Raw genomic sequence first — 25042 nt, 5'->3', positions numbered from 1 at the left:
TGTGGAGCTTGTCGACTTGCCTTGTTTACTGGCTCGTAAATATCCAGGCTTTATTGACAGAAAATCTCCTATTTTGCTTTATTTAGGTTTTCATTGACTTGTTTGCAGTTACGTCAGTGTATAGAGGAGTCTTGGTAGTAGTGCAAGATCCACAAGGTTGAGCACCTCGAAAGGTGGGGGGATGAGTCGATTTGACCAGTTTAATATTGTAATATTTCATTCTTATCACAATCATTGATTTTTGCAATAGATCAAATTACATGTTATTTAGCTGACGTTTATATCCTAACTGACTTACATAAGCCTAAAAAGTGTAGACATGCCTAGGGGAGAGATGTGGGGTTATCTAGATGGCTTGGTGTGATGACTGCAGGAGATGGTATGAACGTTTTTCCCCTGATTTGCAGACCAGCACTTTACCACCATGAGCCACAGCCATCCATAGAATCAATTGTCACTGATTACAAACACCGAGATATCTAGACTCTAGACTTCTCTAGTATTAACATCAGTGGGCAGCTATACAGCGTAAAGAGAGAAGCCTCGCTCAAGGACAGATGGCGACCTTGCACCCTTCCTCTCATAAACATATGCAGTTTTATCAAAGCAAATTCCAGCAATGTGTTAATTATTAAACTTCAACCGCTGTGAGCAGGATTTGAACCTGCGCGGGAATATCCCATTGGATTTCGAGTCCAACGCCTTAACCACTCGGCCATCACAGCTGTTTCTCATTCTACTTACTAACTGAATTAGTCACAGGGTTGGTCACGTCTCTTTAAATAGATGTTAGTGCAAGTGTTGCAATTGTATTACACACACACCCTCTATCTTTCCTGCTCCTAAAGCCCATGCTCCTAACAACACAGACTCTTATGTTCAACCAAGCCCTTGCATCTCGGTCAGGTAAATATGAGATGTTCATTCTCCCCAGTCTAACTCACATGCTCACAGAACAGGATGCACCTCCACAAGGGGTGGCAAATGGAATACATTTAGGACAGGCTGCAAAATTAAATCAAATAGAAATAATGTTATTATAAACATATTCCTCAGAACTACATAATTCATTCTCCTGAAATAGATATTACAGATATATCAATCCTTTCAATTTCAACTGCATAAAATGCCCTCCAGATGGCGCTTCTACGTCTTGCTGCTTAAAGACCCAGCATTTCACAGGTTTCAGGAAAGACTAGCTCTTCTTTAAGGACATAACTGATTCTTCAAATGAATCCCCACATTGGGAAACTGCAAAAACAGTAATAAGGGATACAAATCAGCCTTTATGAATAGAAAAATAGTCTTTATTCCAGCAACATAATAATAATAATAATAAGCATTTTGAATATACAGTATTTATAAATCACATGAATTTCTCGCAAATTTAGCTGGGTATCGAAACCCAAATGTGGCTGAAGAAAATTGAACTATGAATTAAAAATATATATAATATTACATAAAATAATGTTCATCAGTTCAGACAGGAAGACTACCTTTAGATGTATGTATTATCAATTCTCTCACACTCCTCAACTGCCTTTAATCAGGATGTTTATTCTGTATGTAAAAGGGTTTATTGCTTGTTTAATTAGTTCACCAATCTTTAAAACAGACCACTGATCAGAAGAGTATAACCTATAAGGAGGATTGCATTTTAAGACATGTACGGCTCATTCAGTTTGAATTATGTAACACATCAGTAAAATATATTGCTCAGTATAAACTAGAATAAACATAGTTTACACCTGCTCCAGGTGTTGATGTGATGGTCTTTACTCCAGCACACACCCAGAAGGAGCCGGTCCTTCCTCACTCCTTTCTGCAACAGTGTGTTCCAGAACTGCATAAAGGTCACCTATCATGCTATTTTTAGGCATATATTATAGGTCTCAGATATATACAAATATATACAAAAACATGTCTATGAAGTGTTTTGCTCAAAAATACCAAATAGATCACCCATTCTAGCCATGCCTCATATCCCTCTATTTCAGCCCTGTTACTAAAGTGCTGATTCTGCGTATAAAGGTTAAAAAAAGAAAAAAGAGAGAGGAGGGAGCTTATGCCTGCTCATGCGAGAGAATTCTACCGCAGACAGTCAGCTAAATGCGGCCGTGATTAAACGCCATATCATGTTCCAAACCACATCAAGGATTATTTCTGAAACAGTATGGAGCTCAAATGCTTTTTCTCTTGCGGGTTTACCACAAGGCGAGTTCCTTTTTATATCCGGCTTCTTTACACATACTCTCTCCAGTACAGGTTAGCTCTGAGTGTTAGCGATGCTTGCTAATGTAAACAAAGACCTTATTACTTCCAAAACGTTGTGCATTGTTTCTGATGGGGCGTTTCTGATAGGGCCGTGGGCGTAAAGCCAGTCCACATTTCCGATATTACGTCATATCGGCAGCAAATCTGGATCAGCTCCTTTGAACCCCCGTTTTTAGAGATTTGCGCACGGAGGAAAAGAGAGAGGGTTTTATTTCTGACAGTGCATTTTGCATGATAGGAGACCTTTAACATTTGCTGCCCTCCTCGTCGTCTTCTTGTCCTCACACAATGGTGACATGTCTGTGCTTCCTGAAGGCGGGTTTCTCCACAGTGATGTAAGCATTTCCTGTGTGGGTACTGTTCACAACATCAGGCATCTAAAAACCAAAAGCAAGATTAGTTATTAAAGTAATTTGCTTCTTAAAGATAGCAAAGATTTCCAGCTATAACTCTCTTTCTCTTAAACATAATATCTGTATGATAGGCATATTCCTCCGAGGCAGATCCGGGCCCAGGTTTTAAAGCAGTCATCTGATAGCCAGCAGCGCTTGCCGGCCCCAAAAATGTATATATATACTGTATATATATATATATAAACGGCTATCACACAATGATGGCAACAAGTATCTACTGTTTTAAACAATGTGTGACCGCATTCTTCTTCTAAACTTAGCCAAAAATAACTCTAAATGTATTTTACTGATTCGTCAGACTGGCTAACATCATCCATGTAATACAACAAACAGAAATATATTATTGTTCAATCCTTTGGTGATATTTTACCAAACATTGTCAATTAAAACTGAGAAAAACATAATTTATGGGGTAATATGCAATAGCATACTTTAAGCAGCAGCTGCCACTAGGACACAGTATACTGTATGGTGCATGGTGAAACACAAGCCCAAACCCCCCCAGCTATCGTCCATTAGCCACGACAATCTGCACAGGAATTCAAAAATACGTTCTTGCCGGCTTTGTTAGTATAGGATCTGACGCAGTTTCTATCGCAAGACAAAATGTGGGCTTGGGTTGCTGGGAATGGCAGCAACGTTAACTATGACATCTTGAACTGCACCTACACTGAAAAAACTGAACCGTTGACTTTAATTAAATGTATTAAGTCAACACATTTCCCATAACTGTATTAGGTTAGTTGAAAGCAACATTATTAAGTTGAACATTTATTTTTTATTATTTAAACTTGCTTTCAACTAATACAGTTGTGTCTGTTGACATTATATTTAATTAAAATCAACATTTCAGTTGTTTCAGTGTATTGAGCTCTTGTCGGTGGAAAAGAAAACTGATTCTCACAAAGGTTGCAAGTTAAACCAACTACTAACCAACACTAGCCCAAGCACGGAAGTCAAAACGGAACTCAGTTCAGTGAGAAAAGTTTATAAGGGGTGTCTTATTATTCCGTCCGCATGACCTAACCACCACATGCCAACATTAAGCTGCTCCTAATGCTTAACACTGTGTACCTCTGAACAATATCTCAAAAACCTTACTTCAGAAAAAGTGGAGCCATTTGCCGGGAAAAAGCCGCTGTCAGTGAGTTCAGTGGGAGCGACACCTGTGAACGGAGAAGAGAGACAGGACAGACTTCATTTCTCACGGGTAGATTATACTGTAGCTTGGTGGGGCAGGTATCAAATAGGTATCAAGCTTGTGTGTGTTTGTGTGCATGCAAGTTTGGGTCTTACTTGTTTGACCCTCCGACACATATCCTGTGTTCTCCTGGCCCTGATTCTGTCCCGCTCCATGGACAGTACTGATCTGGCTCTGAGTCCTCACTCTTCTGCTGCACATACATGATTGATAACAGAGGATTCAGACACATGTAGATGCTGTGATACAACAATAACATGCTGTTGTTAAGAGTAGTGACAAAATATCCATCTTACCTCATTTCATCTTCGTATTTGGTTTCTGCAGAGGATTGTCAACAACAAATTACTTAAAGTTAATGTGATAATGTTTGCTGAAGACTATAGGTTTGACTTCTTTAGTGATTTCGGACATACTGTATTGTGGAGCTTTATACCAATATCATTTTTTACCAATATAATGATGCCTTACTTTTTTCTTTCCTCCTTTTGTAGCAGAAGATGATTCCAATGATGAGCAAAACCAGCAGAGCAAAAGATCCAATGGACACGACCACAGCTATCAGCACGGTCCAGTCCGTAGGCTTTGGAACTGTTAGAGAAGACACTCAAAGACTTAAGACATTTAATTGTCAAATTAATGTGTCAAATTGATAATACTGAACACATCCAAAATGAGAGGCAAAACATTCCCTTTATGAGGACACACACACTGAAAGCACAGACTAATTGTGCACATACATTTCCATTTTCTCCAATACCTTTTGTTTGGATGGGAGAATTGTGGTGAAGGATTATTACATCATACAGTATTTAGAGCCTGAATGGAGGAGGCTGATGTGATAATTAAGTCTAACATATCTCAAATGGGCAGTATGCAGGTTTGCACCTTGCAGTCAGACACTGAGGCGTCTCCTTAATCTACCACACTGTAAAAATCTCTTCCAAATGGGCTTAATGGAAATGGATGCATACCCTATGACTTGTGCTGCTCCTCCATCGTAGACAGCATGTTATCCATGTTGGAAGCTGTACACTAATGGATATTGCTTTTAGTGTAATTCTATCAGGTATTGTTTTTTATTCAATTAAGATCTGGTTTTATCAGATTATTCTTCAGTTACATAGGTTATATGTTCAGGAGTAGAGATGGTCTTTTTGCAGGTTCTCAAACATTCCTAAATCATGGATTAAGAAGTGTACATTATTGCAACTGAGAGGTAATAAAGACATCAACTCATCCTTATATCTACCATCATCTTTAGGTAAAATATATCATTCGTTTTTGGAATACCATCAAAACTAATGATATTCCCGTCAGCCTCAGCTGTACTCTGTTGGAGTTAGCCATTTTTTTTTTTTTTTTGGGCCAGATTAGCCTTTATTGGAGATGACAGTGTTGAAAGGAGGAGACAGAGGGGATGACATGCGTACATGGTCCCAGGCCGGATTTGAACCTGGGTCCTCCGCATGGGAACTGAGTCCCTTTACATGGACCGCCAGCTCTACCAGGTGAGCTATAAGGCGGCCCATAGTTAGCAATTATTAGCATACTACACTGACATTGTCACTGTGAGCATGTTAGCATTTATTTCAAAGCACAACTGTGCCTCTGTAAAGCCTCATAGAGTGGTCCAGGAATGAGTGCATAATGCTGGAATGAGTTAGCATTATACCACTTCCTGTTCCCTCATCTTGGAGTCACCTGTTTTTGAACATGTTTTTGGTTAGATGCCTGAAATAAGGTCTATGGTTAACACAAGTTTAAGAGATTACCACGGTTTGTTCTAAGGCATAACATTATGTCAGTCAATAACCCACTGAAGATTTTAGGTGTCTTAAAACAGTGGCTGCTAACAAGTGACTAAATGAGACTACTAAGTGCCATCACACAAACATTAGCCACCTTTAGCTTAGTGGTGGTGACGCCAAACATTAGCTTTTTACTTACGTTTACTAAATGTTGTGTTAATATGTGGAGATTATCCTGCTGAAGCAAGTAAGTATCTTTAATGTGTGCTTGCCACAGAGCATATTGTCTGTAATGTTCCAAAATGCAATGAAAAAATCTGATTGTTTTTTTGGTTGAGGGAGCCCTTGCGATGGTAACCTCCGGGTAGGCCTAAAAAGTTCCAAAGCTCCACTCTATAGTGTAAAATTAGACTTGGTTTTATTGATAATACCACTAGGCAACCAAAAAACTACCTTTTAACTCCATACTCTTGTTTTGAGGAAAACTAACTAAGCAACAAAACTATTGGACTTGTCCAACTTCAGAACAGCTGAGAGGAGGCTTTTTTGCAAGAGAGTGTGGCGGATCTTACCAACCACCAAGTAGACGGAGCTGGATTGTGGGCTGGCTAGTGTCTCCACAGTCGCCCAGCACTCTATCTGGGTGTCTCTGACTGCCTGGAACTTCAGGACACTGGTGCAGTTGAAGAAATCCCCGTCAGCCATGCTGGTGGTGTTGTACAGGCTGCTGTTCACAGCCTCAGAGTTCCAGGTCCAGCTGACAGTAGGTATGGGGAACCATTTGGACGATACACACTGGAACTCCACCTGCTCGTCCTGCGTCACCGTCACATTTCCTCCCATGATGTTCACGGTACCACTCTCTGAGAGATACATGTAATTAATACATTTACATGGAAATTAAATATTATAATAAAAACGTGTAGAATATACAACACTTACTTACACACACAAGTTTTCTCACACACGTGACATGTTTGCATTGGTATGATGTATGTATGTATGTTTGGTTTTGTTTCAGCCAGTTATGCATTAAACGTTTTTAAATTGTGTAATCGTTTCTGTTGGTATGAAAAATATGTGTCCCTTCTACTGAGAAAGATGGCTGGCTAAAAGAAGTCTAGCGCTAAGCCACCCTGCATTTAGCATTTACTTATCCTTCAAAGACCAATGGACAAATTGCAGCTGGAGCAAGATCGATGGTTAAAGGACCTCTGACTTTGGACCTGAGAGTTCTTGCTGGTCTCTATCTTATTAGGATGTTTTTATGAACTAGAGGTGCAAGGAGATTTTGAGCCTCGTATACAAGTGGTAGAATTTTAAGATCAATCCTTGTTTTAACTTGGAGCCAAGGCAAAGATCTAAGAGCAAGTACAATTTAGTTCCAGTATGAACAAGTTCAGCCGCATTTAGCTGGAGTCACCACAATAGTGAATCAAATATTACAGTACTGCTGTGTATTACCCCTGTACAGTCTATGGGATTACCCCTTTTTCACTCAAATAAGCTCCTTTCTTGTTTCATGCTGGGGTTGGTGTTGGTTCGCAGTTGGTTCAATTTGCGAAACACCTCGTTCCAGTTTGCTTTTCCACCAATCAGAGCCCCAAAAGAGCAACATTGTGATGTCTTGTTGCTACATTTCAAGCAAGCCAGCGTAAATATTACACACAATAGTTAAAATGGCAGACTGCCTCGGAGCTGTGAACAATTTGCTCTTATACTTACTAAAACAGATTGAATCACAAGCACGACTTCTCCAACAACTTTATACTCTTTTTCAAAGTGTTGCTAAGTTTGAGAAGTGTCTAATGGTATTCCACTATAAATCAGAGGCAAATGCTTGTGCCTGGATGCATCCATAGTGGTAATATATTGTCTTACCAGTTTATTGATAAATAGTGTATTTTTCACGATGATTTAGCTCCTGATTGTCTTATATGACAACTTGTTTGTGTATTTATTACACCTGATACTCCATCAAAAAAAGCTAATAAACAGCTTATGCTACTGTAACAGGTTGATATGGGTCTTTTCTAACCGACTTACACCACAATGGTAGCGAATGGGGACGTTTATATGGTGAATGATAAATAATTATCATGCATGAATATTCAAAAAGCATTCCAAAGTTTTTTTCTGATGGAGAAAGGGTATACAAATGTGTTTTATTTAGCCACAGCTGATGTTATATATAGACTTCTTTCTGCAGACTGATATGACTGCACATCTTCAGTGAGGAAATCCCTTCACCAGAGCATCCTCAGCAGCGGTCTGCTAACGAAAAAGAGCAGACCGCTGAATGTCCAAATCAGAATAGAGTATTCAATGGAACCCTGTAATGAACTTATATAACTGCAGCCGGACATCTTAATGGCCCTACCTTGTACGTAGAGCTGTGCCGTCTTTGAGCCGTAGTTCCCCTGCACAGAGCAGGTGACGGCCCCCCCCTCCCTGCGGGTCACGTTCTCGATGGTGAACTCCACACAGCTGGGGTCACCGCTGGAGCAGAATCTGGCAGAGAACTGCTCTGAGGAGGAGATGATGTCACCGATGACAGTGGTTACCAGATGGCCTCCCACAGTCCAGGTCATGCCCTTCCATGCTCCTTGCACGGTGGCGTTGAATCGCACAGCAGAACCGTGGAGCACTGTGGCATTCAGCGGCTCCAGCTGGAACTGTCCTGACACAGCTGAAAAAAGAGAGGATTGCTTTGAGTCAAATCTATGAGAGACCAAATACTGTATCTTTAGTCTATGGCACAGGGGTCAAGCTGGAATTGTATAAAGACTGGACATATTTGTTCAACTGAACATCGTCATGTGTGTTGTGATGACTGAAGTCTGTCTACCATTGCATTGATTTTCATTGATAGAATTCCTATGTACAATAAATACATTCATGTTAGTTTAACTCAATTATTTATGCCGCCTTTTATTTGATTGAATTGACAGAATAAAAATTCAAGTTTAGATTGCAAGGTTTATTTAAAGGTCACCTATTCTGCAAAATCCACTTTTTCATGTCTTTTATGTAAGGGATAATGTGCAGCGAGGCGGTCATTATGGGGAAAAGAACACCCTTCAAGCTGATCAAGCATGCTGATCAAGATCCCTCCGCTTCGCGTCGGGCTCCTGAACAGGAGTGTTCTTTTCCCCAGAATGACCAAGTCGCTGCACATTATCCCGCTTATTACAAGGCCACATTCTCAACAAAGTAACGATATGACTCCCATTATTAATTGAAATGCTTTTATAGATTTAGAAAATGTTTTTATTGATTTAAAAAATTGTTGATTTAAAATGACATGCATCCGCTAAGAAAAATAGTCCGTTGTTACTGTTTGAACTACGTAGCAAAGGCAGGAACTGCTTCGATAGCGTTTTTGCGGACCTTTTTGATTACAGATTTGAAAACATTGTTGCTTTCTTTAAAAGTAGCACAATTCATTATGTCAAACCTATCTACCTAGGTATCTAGATATCCCTGCCCTCATGCCAAAGTAACTGGCAACTGAATATGTTTTGCCGTTTGATGTCTATGTCTGGACCGTTGCGTAAAAAGGAGGGTTTCTGCCCCGTTACTTCTCCGCTGTTTTCTTGTCCCAGTTCTGTATACAATTAAATCGACCGGACTTCTTTGTGCAGATGTGAGCGTCCTTAACAACGGTCAATAAGTCCTTGACAGCGGTCTGTCTGTACTGGATTAACAACGTGTCACGTGTTCTGAATTGACCAATCAGAATCGAGTATTCAACTAAGCCATGTAATAAACATAAATATGTGTCCCCTCTGTGTAAAGAGATTCTGAAAGTTTCAGGAACAAATATTCTCTCACTTTTTGTCCTGATCCATTTATATAAAAACCTGTCTGAAAATGAGCTGATCAGATTTTGGCCACTTTATGATGTCATAAAGTTCTTTTGGCTTGTATAACCATTAGCCAATCACCAACCAAGGAAACACCCCCCACCTTATCACCTGAATCTCCTCCTACAGCATTTGTATCTAAAGTCCCAGAATCAGCATTTTTGTAACAAGGCTGAAATAGAGGGGTATGAGGCATGGCATGTTTTGTATATATATATTTATATATCTGAGACTTTGATGAAAAACAGTATAATAGGGGACCTTTAAACAACAGGATTATTGCCTTATTGTTTTTTTGGTTTATACCAAAGATATGCAGTTTCAATAGGCTCTCAAAAAAAATGTGTTCTGATATTTTGAACACTACATATCCCTATCCATAAATATATAATAATTTGATTGAGCCCTCCCCATAAAAAGTAAAAAAAGTTGCCCGAGTTGAATTTCTGTATGCTACTACAGGTTTTGTGTGCAGCACATTGCAGGTGCTCACATTCATTGGTTATGCATGCAATGTGAGAAGCAAAAGAGAGAAATATGTCGTAATAGTGTCACTGATTTAAATCTGTTCAGCAACTCTGTTTGAGCTCGTCCTTCAGGACAAAGGAAGGCTGCATAGTATGGCACATAACACTCTTTGTTCAAAACTGTGCTTAAGTTTGCTCAGAGTAAATAAATATCACAAAGGAAAAGTTCTGTAAGTGGACTGATACTCAAACACATCTTTAATGTGGGCTCAGATTACACATGCTGACATAGAGTTTAAGAATGTGTCTGGATGTTTTCTTGAATCGTTTGTGAGTAAGCAGAATGCCATTTTCTCTGTGTTGACATTTTGATGAGAATGTCTGATTAGATTTCAAACAGTCTGGTTTGCTTTAGCTTTCTTTGTTCAAGGCAGTATTAAGGGTAATGATTAATCACTATTAGAAACCCTCAGCAAACATGTTAGACGTGCTGTGGTGTTCAGAGAGTGCGACTCTGGTGATAAAGAGCTTTTAAGACTTGTTTGCAATGTAATTCAAAACCAGTACACTGAAAAAAATGAAACATTAACTTGAATGAAATGTATTATGGCAACAGATTTTACAAAACTGTACCAGGTTAGTTGAAAGCAATTATATTAAGTTATAAATAAAAAAGATTAGGTTCCACTCATTTGTATTGATTTCAACTAACCTAATATAGTGAGGTGAAATATGTTGACATAATACATTTCATTCAAATCAACGGTTCAGTTCAATTTTCTGAAATTTCATTTAATTCATTCTCATCAGGAGTCGATACAAGAGATTCAAGCAATTGAATTTCCCCACAGGGATCAATGCAGTTTAATATAGCCCTTCTGTAAGACCGTTTACCTTTCATGTCTATTCAAATGCCAGTAAATTGTGCTATTAAATGACTGAATTTTCATAAATCCCATGTGGAAAATAAGCTTTATTTCGGTAGAATATTGATCAATTCTGTCCAGCTCAGGAGATTTGTATAGACTTAAAAAATGAGTTCTGACCTCCGGTTGCAGACAGTAATAAACAGACGAGGAGGAGGTTGGGCTGTGATCTCCAGGAAGCGCTCATGTTGTTGTTGTTCCTGAGGTCCAGAGTCCTATACAATTGAGAAAAAGCTATAAATAATAATTCACATATCTTGGTTGGAATGAACTAAACTGAAAACTGGAAGGCAATTCAATTAAAACTTCAGCGGCGAATGCCAGAGAAAGTGACAGAAGGACATGATGATTTTACAACTACATTAATAGATGGCAAAATACATATATATTGGGAAGATAACCTAAAATAAATGGCCTAAACTCAGCCATCATTTCTCTAAATCAGAGCAGAGGCACCAAGAAAATTACAATAATATACTCAATGACCAGCTTGGAGAAAATGACTTTCAAAGTTCAACATTATTTGAAAAACTGTGCTTGAATGAAATCTACAAGTATCCTCTTTCAGGCAAAAATGATAATCCCTAAATAAAGAATTAGCCAGTTTTATTTCCTATGTTGTTGTAACTTACTCAATACAAAACCTGACAGATAACATTGTCGTCACTCCTTTATAGCCTTCCATACTTTGCTAGTGTTGGTATTAAAGCAATCGTCTCAGTAGATGAATTACCTGCCTTCATAACTAAATATTCCTCAGAAGTAAAAGCATTTTCAGTTAAAACAACTTACCGACGACGAGCTCCCGGTGAGTGTTTGCATCAAAGCGTCATTTCCTGAAACAGCAGGTGAGCAGCAGGACTCCACCCAACTGTAAAGCTCTCACACAGGGAGTAAGGTCCAGCCCTTATCACCTCACCACACCTGTAGTTCAGTGCTGTGTGTGTGTGTGTGTGTGTGTGTGTGTGTGTGTGTGTGTGTGTGTGTGTGTGTGTGTGTGTGTGTGTGGTGTGTGTGTGTGTGTGTGTGTGTGTGTGTGAGTGAGGCTGAGGCTTTCACCTGCTGGCAGGATGCACTCAACACAGCTTTATTCCATGGTGCATTTAGTCTTAAGTCTGATGCAATGTTCACTTTATTCTTCCACATTTTCCAGCTCATTCTGTTGTGTGCTATTATTCTAAAATGATAAACAAGTGATTAAGGGTTAGTCATGTTTTACAGTGTCATTAATTAGAAATCCTGAATATTTAGAAAACAAAAGTTCCCAACACCATTTTAGTGAAGAAATGGTCAAAGGTGTTAAATAATAATAAACTGAAGATTACATTCTCAATGGCAGCTGGTTCTGACTGGGTGATGTTTTTCATCTCAACCACTAGAGGTCACTGTAGGATCATGCTGTGCTTTGTATTTGCGGGCATTTTAAAATCACTTTATATTTTTGTCATGTTTACCATAAGGTGCCAAATGTGTTTTTATTGGACAGAAATTGATTCAAATGCAAAGCAACTACTTAATACATTACGAATGATTTCAACATGGCATTAATTGCATGTTTCAATACAAAAACATCCATAATATCTTATTAATACTAATACACCACTTTATGTATTTGAATAATAATGCTTTAAATCGTAGTACAAAGTAAACTTTTTTTTATTTAATTTGTTATGTTTGTATAAATATTTGTATTTTATTTTATTCAATTATTTTTGGACATTTTACTTTAAATTCTGATGTTTATATAAATATTATTTATTTTATTTCTATTTTTATTGCAAACTTATTTTAATGTCTTGTCTTTATCTAAATATTTTAATTCTATTATTTTTGATTTATGTTGTATTTATTTTTGTTCTAAAATGAAGTCATGAAACCCAGTTTCCCATGGATAAATATATTCTTCTGATGATTGTTGTACATTTAAAGTATGTAGCAACCAACATGCTCTGTGTTATGTGTTCATAATTGCACCGTGACTCATACACAATTTATATCACATGATTTGTATGGTTTGAGGTTTCTTACTTGATTAGTTTGCATTTAATATGTTTTAAGTGCAATGCGTGAATAAGAGTAACAATGAGCGCACACTGAAGCTGGAGAACAGACAGCTGAAGTGTTTCTAAAGCAGATCTCACATGGCGCTCAGAGAAGATGGCTGCATGTATCTGTCGTGCTCTGTTCCTCAGGAGGGCAGCAGTAGGAGCTGGAATGTCTCCAGACACAGCTGGTATTGTATAGGCAGAAGCGAACAGACAACCATGAAAAACAGGAAGTAGATGGTGGGGGAGGGTCAGCAGCAGTCGTCCCTCTGGTCCCCTGCATAGGGCCCGTAATGGGAGTCATTCAGAGGGCCCCGTCTGCTCCCAGAGCTGCGTGTCAGAGATCATGGGCCATAACTCATCATGGATGCTCGTCTTTGTTCGCCTCCATGGCTTCTGGGGCATCCTTTTATTTCATTTTATTGTTTGCAATCTCAGATTAGTTCCATTGACTTACCCCCATTTTCTCAGAGAGTAAGATATGGCCCCACAATGCTACATATTTCACACAAAACAAGGCAAGTCTTCGGAGCATAGTTAATTGTCTTTGTGGGATTTGTTTTCGTTTTGAGAGCTGCTTGTTAATCAATGGTCAAAGCCGACGGAGGTTTATCGTTACTGAGCTTATTAGGCTCACCTCCTCCTTCTCCTACATTACATGACATTTTCTCTCCTTCTTAGACTACAACACATTCCTTATTTTATTTTTAATAACTGCATGTGACACTTGTGTTTGACTCTTGTACACAACCCCCCAAAAATAAAGAGGGAGGTAGCAGGCTATTATCATTAATAGTCTACATATTTTGTATACTTTATTGCAAAACTCAATATTTAATGTTATTTTGGTCTTTTATCTCCTTCTATTTTACATTTGTATTTCCTGCATTTTAGTTGCAAGAGAATGCAACTAAAATGCAATTTTTTAAATATTTATTCTTGTACTATCTTTATTTCTTTTAATTTCTCAAGTATACTGTATGTTGCATTGTTGGAGGAGCCTCTGGCTTAAGATTGAATAGCCAAAACTACGCTGTAGCTGTTGTGCAAATGATAATAATAGTTTTAAATTGGAATTTGTAGTGGAATACAAGTATCATCTTTAAATTACATGTACTCCGTTCATTAAAAAAAATGCTAGCATAGTTTCTGTATAAATTGGTGTGGTTTATGCTGTGGACTATTCTCTGGTTCTGTAGCCCCCCCTTACACAAACCGGTGTAATCTGGCTTTACCTGCTGCTCCATATGGGAAGGTTGCATTCACTGCATGGGAGAAATCCACTTAGTAAGAGAGAAGGATCTATCTGCCTGCAGCAAAAGATACATATTACACCACCTTGACCCATGGTTGCTTCACAGGGCGTAGTAAAGACACACAACTTCTCTGTTCCTGGTCTATAAGACTTAAGCAGCTTCTATTTATAAATTGTAAAGTGTGTTTGTGAAGAAGATACATGAAAACGTTGCCTTCTGTTAAAGAGGCTTTGGATGAGGTCACCTTTACCTTCAGCCTGTCACCTTTCCCTGGGGATTATGCCAATGTCTCTGTTCCAGTTTCCTGAGACAATTCCAACTGAGGTCACTTTGCGTTATAACCGCTCTCTGTGTACATGTTGTCTGTTTTGTCATCAGAGGTGGAAGAAGTACTCAGATATTGTACTGAAGTAAAAGTTGCAGTAACAAAGTGTAGCAATACTCTGCTACAAGAAAAAGTCCTGCAATAAAAATGTTATTCAAGTAAAAGTAGAAAAGTATTAGCATCAATGTACTTAAAGTACCAAAAGTAAAAGTAGTCATTGTGCAGATTGGTCCATTTCAGAATAATATATATGATATGTTTTATAATGATTGATCATTAAAGTGTTCTCAAAGCTGGTAAAGGTGCAGCTAGTTTGAATGACTTTGTATACTGCAGGGTAGCTTGTGAATTTACTCCAGGTGGAACTAAAGTCTGATTTAACACTTGATTATATTTCACATCATTCATCCACATCTGTGAAGTAACTAAAGGTATTAAATAAATGTAGTGGATACACAATTGAAATCTGAACTGTAGTCCTACAAATGTGTACTTAAGTACAGTACTTGAGTAACTCTACTTAGTTACTTAACACCACTGTTTGTCATCTCATCTGTGATGGAAGGGCTCCTTACAACTATAAGGCCCTTCATATTTATTATAAATTATGTTGTAGTATACCTGGGCCTGGGTGTTTCTTGTAACATTCCATCATGTCTGGTAATTTATTCATGTCATGTTAAGTTAGTTAATTAGGTTCATGTTATTTGTTTCATGTTTAATTCAAAGCCCAGGTTAGATTTATGTTTAAACAAGTCTCTTTGTTCCCCTGTCTAGTCCTGTCATTGCACTTCCTGTTTTATTTTGGTACTTACCTTTCTCTCTCGTTTCAGAGCTCTCCTGCCCTTGTGTGTCTTCCTCCCTGTGTGATTGTCAGCCCCTCCCTTGATTGTTGCCACCTGTGTCCCATTACCTCTTGTATATATAGTCCTCGTCTTAAGTAAAGACCTTTAGAACAGCAAACTTTCTTTTGAGTCCAAGTGTCTGTGTAACGTTCCTAACATTTCTGTATCATAGCACACATTTGTAAAACAAACTAAATCTGTGCCATAAATATCATGTCATGTCATATCTCAGCTCAGATTGCATTCTAATGTGGAGGACTCCAGCTTTGTTTCGCTCGAAATTCTAAGGAAGATGGGAGGGACACCTTTTCCAAGTTAATGAGTCAAAGACTAGTAACAACCAGCAGAACAGGTTTATGTGCCGTTTACACAGGAACGAAAACGGTTGTATCCGCTACTTTTCTCTTTGGTATAGCCCGTTCGTTCACACGAGGCCGTAACGGAAACGCGGAAACGGACCCCTAAAACTATAACGGGTCCCAAGGTAGATCTGTGGACGGAACGCTCTGGGGGGCCAAACGGCTCCGTGTGTACGTCCTATACGATCATTTTTCTGATAACGATGAAGCCATAGCCCCGCCTCTCCCCACCTCTGCTGCTCACTGCTGTAGCCAACACACTCTCACTCCCTAAGCATCCAGGAGCGACGCTTGGTCAGGGTCCCGTGGCGTCCAGTTGTGACGCGCCGAGGCTCCTTCAGCTTCATAAACGGATGCAAAGAGCTTTCAACTGATTGCAATGTATTCCCATCGGTGGCGGTATTTGACGCTTAGGGAAGCACGGCATTCGTTTGTGTCGGAGGCTGTTAAAGGTAATGTGAGCGTCCATTCCCATTGGATAACGGAGAATTGTACACCCGGAAGTAAGTATTCCCCTTACTGTCGATTGATTTGACAGTGATATCTCCACTACTCATCAACTCAAAAACACCAGATTATCCTTGTTAATTAAACGACATTGATAGGTTTTAGTGTGTGTACAATGCTTTTGTCACGTTTTCCCCTTCAATTCTGAGAAACAAGTCGTTTTCTATGAGTTTTGGATGGCTGAAGACATTACATTACCCACAATCCTCTGTAGCAACCATAGACTGTATAAAACAATTAAATAATACATTATTCCGAGTGTGCTTGCTTTTCTCTTTGAAAGTCATCACATAACGGCATTGTAATACACGTTTCGGCTGCATTAAATATGACATATCTGCCGTAGTTAACTCTATTTATAGAGCCCTGATGAGAAGACTTCTAGACAAACAGGAACTGCCGCCAAAACTGAAAACTTGACGTGGATCTTAAATATATAAGCAATTAAACAACATCTTACATTTCTTTTCACACAATACGTCTCCTTGCAGTATCAACACTAATTCGGCTGACTTTTATATTTGATCCAATTGGTAGATAGGCTGTATTTACGCCATAACGGTGCACAGCTGATAGAAAGGGACACCTCCTGGTTAAAGCACGTTATTGCATTTTATCATTTTATTATTAGATATTAATAGGAGGATGTGCAAAACAGACAAACTAATAAGGCTTTATTTAAACATTAAATAATACTTTAGGTTAAGGTCTTCTTTTGAATAAGAAAAAAGCTTTGGGGGTATAGAAGATGAATATGGAGGGATGAAACCCTCTTTGATGGTCACACATGCAGAGCACACAGCACACACAGTGACATTTGTATCGACAGATAAATATTAAGCCTGACAAAGTACTTAACGTCTAATATATTGCTTTCCTGCAATGTTAACTATGTTTAAGCACTTATTTTAACTGATATTATACATATGTATTATACTCTTATAAGATGTATGTAGATAGTATAAGAAATGTGCAGAATATGACACTTTAATGGTGGAGGTACACACATAAATGCACTGTTGAGGAACCTGCGACCCAAGTTTTTCATTCATTGCATAACTACACCGTAGTTGTGTATAATATGATATGTCAATAAACCTTAGAAAATCTTGAAATCTTGAAAGGGATGTGCAAAATAGTCATTATATACAGTCTTTAATGTCAATAAACCTTAGAAAATCTTGAAATCTTGAATGGGATGTGCAAAATAGTCATTATATACAGTCTTTAATTAACTATTAGTAGAGAATAACGACGAGTAAAGAATATACTTTATAGGGATCCTATTAATATCTAATAATAAAATTATAAAATGCAATAACGTGCTTTAACCAGTAGGTGTCCCTTTCTATCAGCTGTGCACCGTTATGGCGTAAATACAGCCTATCTACCAATTGGATCAAATATAAAAGTCAGCCGAATTAGTGTTAATACTGCAAGGAGACGTATTGTGTGAAAAGAAATGTAAGATGTTGTTTAATTGCTTATATATTTAAGATCCACGTCAAGTTTTCAGTTTTGGCGGCAGTTCCTGTTTGTCTAGAAGTCTTGTCATCAGGGCTCTATAAATAGAGTTAACTACGGCAGATATGTCATATTTAATGCAGCCGCAACGTGTATTACAATGCCGTTATGTGATGACTTTCAAAGAGAAAAGCAAGCACACTCGGAATAATGTATTATTTAATTTTTGTATACAGTCTATGGTTGCTACAGAGGATTGTGGGTAATGTCATGTCTTCGGCCATCCAAAACTCATAGAAAACGACTTGTTTCTCAGAATTGAAGGGGAAAACGTGACCAAAGCATTGTACACACACTAAAACCTATCAATGTCGTTTAATTAACAAGGATAATCTGGTGTTTTTGAGTTGATGAGTAGTGGAGATATCCACTGTTCGAAATAGGGGGGGGGGGCCAGGGGGACCCCAAAGAGGGAGGGAGCTCCCCTGAAGGCCGACTTTGAGATAAATAGGGGGAGCCCAAAACAATCGTGCATATTTGTGTCACACAGATTAGAAATGTTGAGTTTCTGTAAATAACAGTTCTTGAAATAAATAATAGTTATTGTTCATTACAGTTTCTGAATATTTGTTTTATATTTGTGAATATTTCTGGGTATTGCCATCTGTACGTGGCGGCGCTGCATTCTTTACGTTGCTATGGTTACGGTGGCGATGCCGGCGCGGTATTTGAAATGTTCATATTGATATTTTTTTAACTCTGGCTTTGTAATAAAAAATATGGCAAAACGAAAACAGCCAAGCGTTGCAGCTTTTGGATTCACAAGCAAAGAAGCGAAGGAGTCTAAAAATGACAACGTGAACGGAACAACTTTTAGTTGGCCGGCTGTAAGCGGCGTTAGGGTCGAGTTTGACAGCTCCACACCGAGGGAGAGGCCTGCCGATGCGGAGCCTGAAGAGGCTTCAACAACGGCCACAGCCGCCGGCGTAGTGACACCTTCTGTAGTAGTAGCAGAGTGATTTTATAGCAATTGATCGAATCTGTCAACAGAGCGTGCGTGTGACATATTTAGTAGCACTGAAAAATAGGGCTCCCCCGAAAGCAAATGGGTAATTCGAACACTGGAGATATCACTTTCAAATCAATCGACAGTAAGGGGAATACTTACTTCCGGGTGTACAATTCTCAGTTATCCAATGGGAATGGACGCTCACATTACCTTTAACAGCCTCCGACACAAACAAATGCCGTGCTTCCCTAAGCGTCAAATACCGCCGCCGATGGGAATACATTGCAATCAGTAGAAAGCTCTTTGCGTCCGTTTATGAAGCTGAAGGAGCCTCGGCGCGTCACAACTGGACCCCACGGGACCCTGACCAAGCGTCGCTCCTGGACGCTTAGGGAGTGAGAGTGTGTTGCTGTAGCATGGTCAGTAGCTACTGTCAGTAGCTACTGTCAGTAGCTACTGCTACTGCTACTGACCATGCTACAGATGTTAGTGCAAAATCTACAGCTCCTCTACCACAACCATCAGCAACAAGTGGACATGGAGAACTACATGTTGCTAAATCCACCGCGGAGAATAAACAGAAGGGCAACAAGGCAACCATGGCAACCATGGCAACCATGCTCGGGCGTATTCTTCGCTGCTTTTGGTGTATTTTGTGGCGGAAGTACAGCGCCACTTACAGGCCCGGCATATGTACTACATCGCTTTTGAGCGGTCTCGTGCGGAAGTACAGCGCCACTTACAGGCCCGGCATATGTACTACAGCATCTCCAGCGCTTTCGAGCGGTCTCGTGCGGAAGTACAGCGCCACTTACAGGCCCGGCATATGTACTACAGCGTCTCCAGCGCTTTCGAGCGGTCTCGTGTGAACGGAAGACTTTTTTGATATCGTATTCGGTTCGTTTGCGTTTCGTATGCGTTTGCGTTCCCGTGTAAATGGGGTCTTGTACTTTAACGATGATCATGAGCAAACTGTTAAATGTTAGTAAAGCTGGTTGTTCCCCACCCTGGTCTTTTACCATCAACAATCCCAGTGAGATGAAGTAAACTCCTGGTGTCATTACCTTAAGAATATTGGCAGGCATCAGCATGTGAGTGAAATGTCACATACATGTGTGATAAGGGTTGGAAGGATTCTCCAAACCAAATTATATTTGGTGTGTTTGCAAACTGCTGCTGAATGCAATACCTGCAGGAAGTGGCGTTCCACTGTGAGCCGGGTCTGTTCGATGTTCACACCAGGTGGAAGAGTTTGAATGTCCCAGTGGAAGCAAAGCACCTCAAAAGGGTTATTAATCCCTCTGGGGATAATTCAATAAAAGAAGAATTTAAGCCTGAGTGGAATATCACTGAATGAAAGTCCCTGTAAATAAATGGCCATCACCTTACTTTCTCCACCAATTAGTGGCAGTGGCTGTTACTAAATATGTTTTAATATTTTGCTTGTTAGAAAAACAAATTTGATCACAACTGAGTAGAAATGTCTAGGAATACCTTTCTAAAAGACGAAAAAGAAGAATGCCCTTGTGAAAATATAATGTAACTTATAGCATTTTCTAGTGAAACAACATCAACATGCAGCAGTACATCTGTCCATGTTTCAATGTTGTTTGGGTTAGGCCTGATTTGTAATGCAAATAGATGATTGTGTCAAAGTTAATCTTATAGTGATGAATTTCCTGCTTAAACAGGAAGTAGGAATCTCCTAAATGCAGGGAGGGATCATTAAAAAGTCGACTCTCTAAAGGAGCAAAGAAAATAATTGTTTTATGATTTGTACTTGACTATTAACCTGTGTTATTTTTGTTGGTTGGAATTATTATTAAATAATGAGTATATATATAAGTATATAAGGCACACATTTTGTGCCTTTTATACTACAAAGCATCATTAATTGAATCATACTAACATGCCAAACATTTTAATATTGGCACTTATGGAAATTGTATATTGTTGACTCTTTTTTTCCTACTTGAAAATACAGCTCTTTGCTCGAGTTAATTCTGGGGATAAAATGAAAGGAAGCCTCTTATACAAAAACATATTTTTCCTCAGGACCAGCCAAATGAAAAATAAAAGCTTTACATAAATTATTGATAAAAGTATGCGCCTCAATACGTCATTATCTTGTACACAGGATAAAGGGTATGGAATGGCAGTCATTTATATCATTAAGTGTAGCATATGTGTATTTCAAGTATTGTCTGTTTTCTGGGCAGGACAACAATAATAAGACAGTGGTCAGGGATGGAGGGAAGTGGGAAGAAGCACTGTGAGTATGCTAGAAGCGGTAGCCATGTCTGGAATCTGGATAGCACACTGGACGGTGACACACAGGAGCCAACACAAGCCAGGAGCTGTAGCCTATCCTCACGTATCTTGTCGCCATTTTCCTACGCCAAAATACAAAAGACCTGCCAGGGGGGATACACAGTTATATCTCAATGTCCTGCCAATAAACAGAACACATTTTCTTATATGACTCGCATTAAAGGCGTTAATGTGATGCTATGAGAGCCAATCCTTGAACATTTAAAAAGAAGCATGTTTTGGAAAACACGTATCTGTGCGCGAGAGGAAGACACATTCAATGACAGTTCGCCTCGTTACGGCAGATGGTAGCTCTCCATGTTTGTTGACTGACGTGTCACGCACCCAAGCAGGTAGGAGCACAAATTTGAAATCTTGTTGCTGACCATTGTCTTGTCCAATCACCGGGCAGCGGAGGCGGGGTATATCACCGTCAATCATGCAGGAACTATAACGGTTTGAATAGGGAGGGAGGGGGAGAATCCAATCCGGTTTGAGCTAGTTCTTCTTCCAATGGAACATTAACGTCTCGCTGCGCTGTATTAGACTGTACTGGTACAGCTTTATCCACAATATAGCCTGCAACTGTATTTTCAGCTGTATTGACTTACATTTAGCCGTTTTTCTTTCTTAAAATCACCACACGCAAACCAACCATGCCTAAAAGGAGCAGAGTGAGTAGACCGACATCTTTCATGCATTCAGTAATACTGCATTTATTACCCCCGGCTGCAGTTTGTCAAATGGGCTCGATAGCTTGCAGACACAGTTGTTAAAATGTAGCTACAAATGTCCGTGTTGTTTTCCGGGTGAGCGTAAACAATGTTGCAGCTTGCAGCTGGACTTGTTCTGTTTTGATGTTACAAGTCGGGTTGTGTCTGTTATCGCTCGTGCAGTGATTATCTTTGTGCAAGAGCTTTTCCGTGAGTCGGGGTTTCCCGCACAATGGTCTCTGCACAGTTGCAACATTTTATAAATACATTGAGCTTGTTGCAGTGTAGGTTTCTCTGTCGATAGACGGCTTTCTGTAGAGAAAGTTGGCGGCATATTGATTGTTTCCTATGGGGGTCGTCACGCTGGATACTCAAGTTTCTATGAAAGCGGATTGAATGTTCTTCGCTGGGCTTTAATGGTAGCTTACTGTGTTTGTGTGGGCACTAATACTTGTTTACGGAACAAAACACAACTTTAATACAATTTGACGATTATAGAATGTTTTCCTTCAATAAAAATAGCGTAATGTTAGTTAATGTTGCATATATTGAAAGACGTTCGTCGTGTTTTCACGGTGTATGGTCGGTTATGCAATGGCGAGCCTCCGTCAGCACAGCGCTGCTCCTGTTGCTGGGCTTCCAGTAGATTCTGCACAGCGACTCTGTTCAAATCCATGGCGGGAACGCTCTCTAACACGGTATTCTGGAAATCCCATTTATTACCTATGAATGGATGAGGAGGCGGAGTCCCCCATCCCCCATTGGACTTTTACAGTAGACGGGAGCTGGGGGAGCTCGCGCACATGACGCTGTGTTATTGTTACAATGCTATACGCTGTATTTATTTATTATTGTGCAGACAGATGCATGTTGCTTAGTAATCATGCTTATGGCTGTTAATGTGCGGATTAGGAAGTGATGTTGTGTTCTAGATTTTAGGGCATATCGCAGCCAATCACAGTGCTCGGTTATAACTCAATTTAATAATTTATGAGGCTTGATGAGCATTCATAGGCCAATCTTTTGTCTGGAAACGCCCACCCGTGTTACATAACTAATACTTAAAGCCCACTCCCCGGCAACATTTGTACTCACCATAGCCACATTCAGATGCAAACGTTAACCACATTTTCTTTATTTTTTCTTACAGACAGGAGGAGACTCAGCGGTAAGAACATTTTATATCATACTGTATTTGTGTTTTAGTCGTTGTCTGTGCTCCCACCAGGGGTCAGTAACAACCCATCAGTGGTGGGTATAAGCTGACATGTTTATTCTGTTCACTGTTTCTGCAGCCCAAGAGGAGATCTCTCAGGTTGAAAGATGTAAGTACTGACTCTCACACATAGTATGCATGCTGTTAAAGTCTGTTCTCAGAACTGACCATCATTTTTTTGGGTCCTAGCAGACACCTGAACCGGCAAAGGCAGAGGCCAAACCTAAGCCAAAGGTGAGAACTTTTTTCATTACTTCTTATTAGACTCTCAATTGTTGACTGTTAGACTAATGATGTTAATATTTCTGTTTGCAGAAGGCACTGGCTAAGCCTAAGAAAGCCAAGGAGGTGGAGAAGGCCAAGCCTGAGGAGAAAGCACCAGAGGCCCCCGCTGAGAACGGAGAAGCGAAAGCCGAGGAGGAGGTAATGTTTATGTGAATATATAAACATGCAAAATAAAGCCCATATTCTTGGTGACTAAACTTTGACCCTCAACTTTGTCTTGCAGGCACCGGCTACAGACGCAGCTGAACAAAAAGATGAGGCAGCAGAATAGCATCTCTCCAAACACATCTTTTACCAGTGCTCCCTGTACCTCTTTTCTTGTACAATTCAGGGGATATTTTTATCAACTATTTTCTAAATACAGGTTTTTTAGTAGTTTGATTGTAGAGAACACTTTTTTTTAATGAAAGAAAAAAGTCAATTTGGAGACGGGAATTTCGTCACATCCCACAATTTTGCATCGCCATACAAATTGCGGTCATTGTTGTTACTGTCAGTGGATCTCATTTCAGTTTTAAATGTGAAGGAGGGGAGGGTGCAGGTCGGGTGTCAAGTTCGTCAAAACGCGAGCACGACGTTAAGGAGCTGGGGAAACAACGGGAAGAGATTACATTCCATATGCTTTATAAGGGACTGTATGTAATCTGTGCTGGGGGGGGTGGACAAAGTCACAGGGAAACTCATTGTTTTATTGTTTCTAATGAAGAACAGTGTTTTAGAATGTTTGTAAGCTTTGTTCCTATATGTTAACTCTTGTACTCATGCCGTTTTCTTAATAAATTTGATCAATAAAGCTAAAATCCCTAGTACTGGAGCTCTCCTTATCAGACGTGCATCGCGTGTGTTGGTTGTGTCTGTTCTGTGATAGCATCGCAATAAATTTGTATAGCTGCTGTGAAAAGGGTTTTCAATCTTTCTATACGCAGTGTGTAACGATACATTGTAAGGATGGTAAAAATGGAATTTGTTTTCATAGCCACGTTTATGCGGTGTGTAACCATACAGAGCAAACTGGAGACTGGCTTCCTTAAGGCCGACAGAAAAACTGTACATTTATTTGAGATGTCAAATGCATACCAGCAGTAGCAATATTCATGTGGGTTTTAGATAGTGTGCTGTTTCTTTTGATTTGTTTATAGATGTACCTGTGTATTGATTGTTATCAACAAACCAATAAAACTTGGTTGGTAGTTGTTACGCTGTTTCCTTCTGAAAAGTTGCTTATTTATTAACGTTGCTGATAAAACACTGAAGGTTTCTCATTGTTCAAAAAGCATTGAAATGGAAGTAAAACATGCCTATAAGGCTTTGTTCAAAAATACTAGAATCCATGTCATTCGCCGTAGGATTCAGCACAAATAATGTGATATATAAGTGGAAAGTCACTAAATAATCACAGTTTTAGTATGTACGTTTGGGAAAGGGACCTTACTGGAGGTCATATAACATCTAATTTATTGGCAAATAAAGAGTCAAATCTTAATTAAAAAACTTTCAATTGGATAGGACATGTTCAAAGATCAGGTTCACTTGATTAGAAGGCTAAGACAAGCTATACAAAAGCATAACAGTCAAAGTATGATTTTGAAAAAGCTGCTATAAAATCAATTACAAAAATATCCCTTTCATTTTTTAAATAATAGTTTTACAAACTTTCAAAAAAAAAGGCAAATGACAGATTATTTTCAGCACCATGGACAGCTTCCCTTGGGGCCGCTGCTTTACTCAAACTCTGATCATGACTTCATTACATTTAGAGAAATAAACATTCTTGTGCATCTTTTGTATCTCTGATGCAATAAAAGAAGTT

The 25042-nt window shown here is 39.3% G+C and overlaps 2 protein-coding genes and 1 non-coding gene across 4 annotated transcripts; 1 reads left to right on the top strand and 2 right to left on the bottom strand.

Moving 5' to 3' along the window:
- Positions 1-643: 643 nt before the first annotated feature.
- trnas-cga lies at positions 644-725 on the bottom strand. Its single transcript has one exon. It is a non-coding gene; the product is annotated as a tRNA-Ser (tRNA).
- A 1646-nt stretch (positions 726-2371) lies between these two features.
- On the bottom strand, positions 2372-11777 carry igsf5a (immunoglobulin superfamily, member 5a). The gene is made up of 9 exons (XM_034152730.1): positions 11691-11777; positions 11019-11113; positions 8020-8328; positions 6212-6502; positions 4360-4479; positions 4185-4209; positions 3984-4081; positions 3789-3853; positions 2372-2651 (listed from the first exon to the last, which is right to left on the bottom strand). The coding sequence occupies exons 2-9, from the start codon at positions 11083-11085 to the stop codon at positions 2556-2558; spliced, it is 1071 nt and encodes a 356-aa protein (XP_034008621.1). The 5' UTR covers positions 11086-11113; positions 11691-11777; the 3' UTR covers positions 2372-2555.
- A 9689-nt stretch (positions 11778-21466) lies between these two features.
- si:ch73-1a9.3 (non-histone chromosomal protein HMG-14) lies at positions 21467-24429 on the top strand. 2 transcript variants are annotated; one of them, XM_034152762.1, is made up of 6 exons: positions 21467-21692; positions 22882-22899; positions 23027-23056; positions 23140-23181; positions 23263-23370; positions 23456-24429. In XM_034152762.1, the coding sequence occupies exons 1-6, from the start codon at positions 21675-21677 to the stop codon at positions 23501-23503; spliced, it is 264 nt and encodes an 87-aa protein (XP_034008653.1). In that variant the 5' UTR covers positions 21467-21674; the 3' UTR covers positions 23504-24429. The 2 variants fall into 2 exon arrangements, with proteins under 2 accessions (XP_034008653.1, XP_034008644.1); XM_034152753.1 differs by having other exon boundaries at positions 23137-23181.
- Positions 24430-25042: the final 613 nt, after the last annotated feature.

Source organism: Trematomus bernacchii, unplaced genomic scaffold, assembly GCF_902827165.1.
Source record: "Trematomus bernacchii unplaced genomic scaffold, fTreBer1.1, whole genome shotgun sequence".
Classification (NCBI taxonomy): Eukaryota; Metazoa; Chordata; class Actinopteri; order Perciformes; family Nototheniidae; genus Trematomus; species Trematomus bernacchii.
The sequence above is the reverse complement of the archived record's forward strand: the minus strand, read 5'-3'. Positions and strand labels throughout refer to the sequence as shown.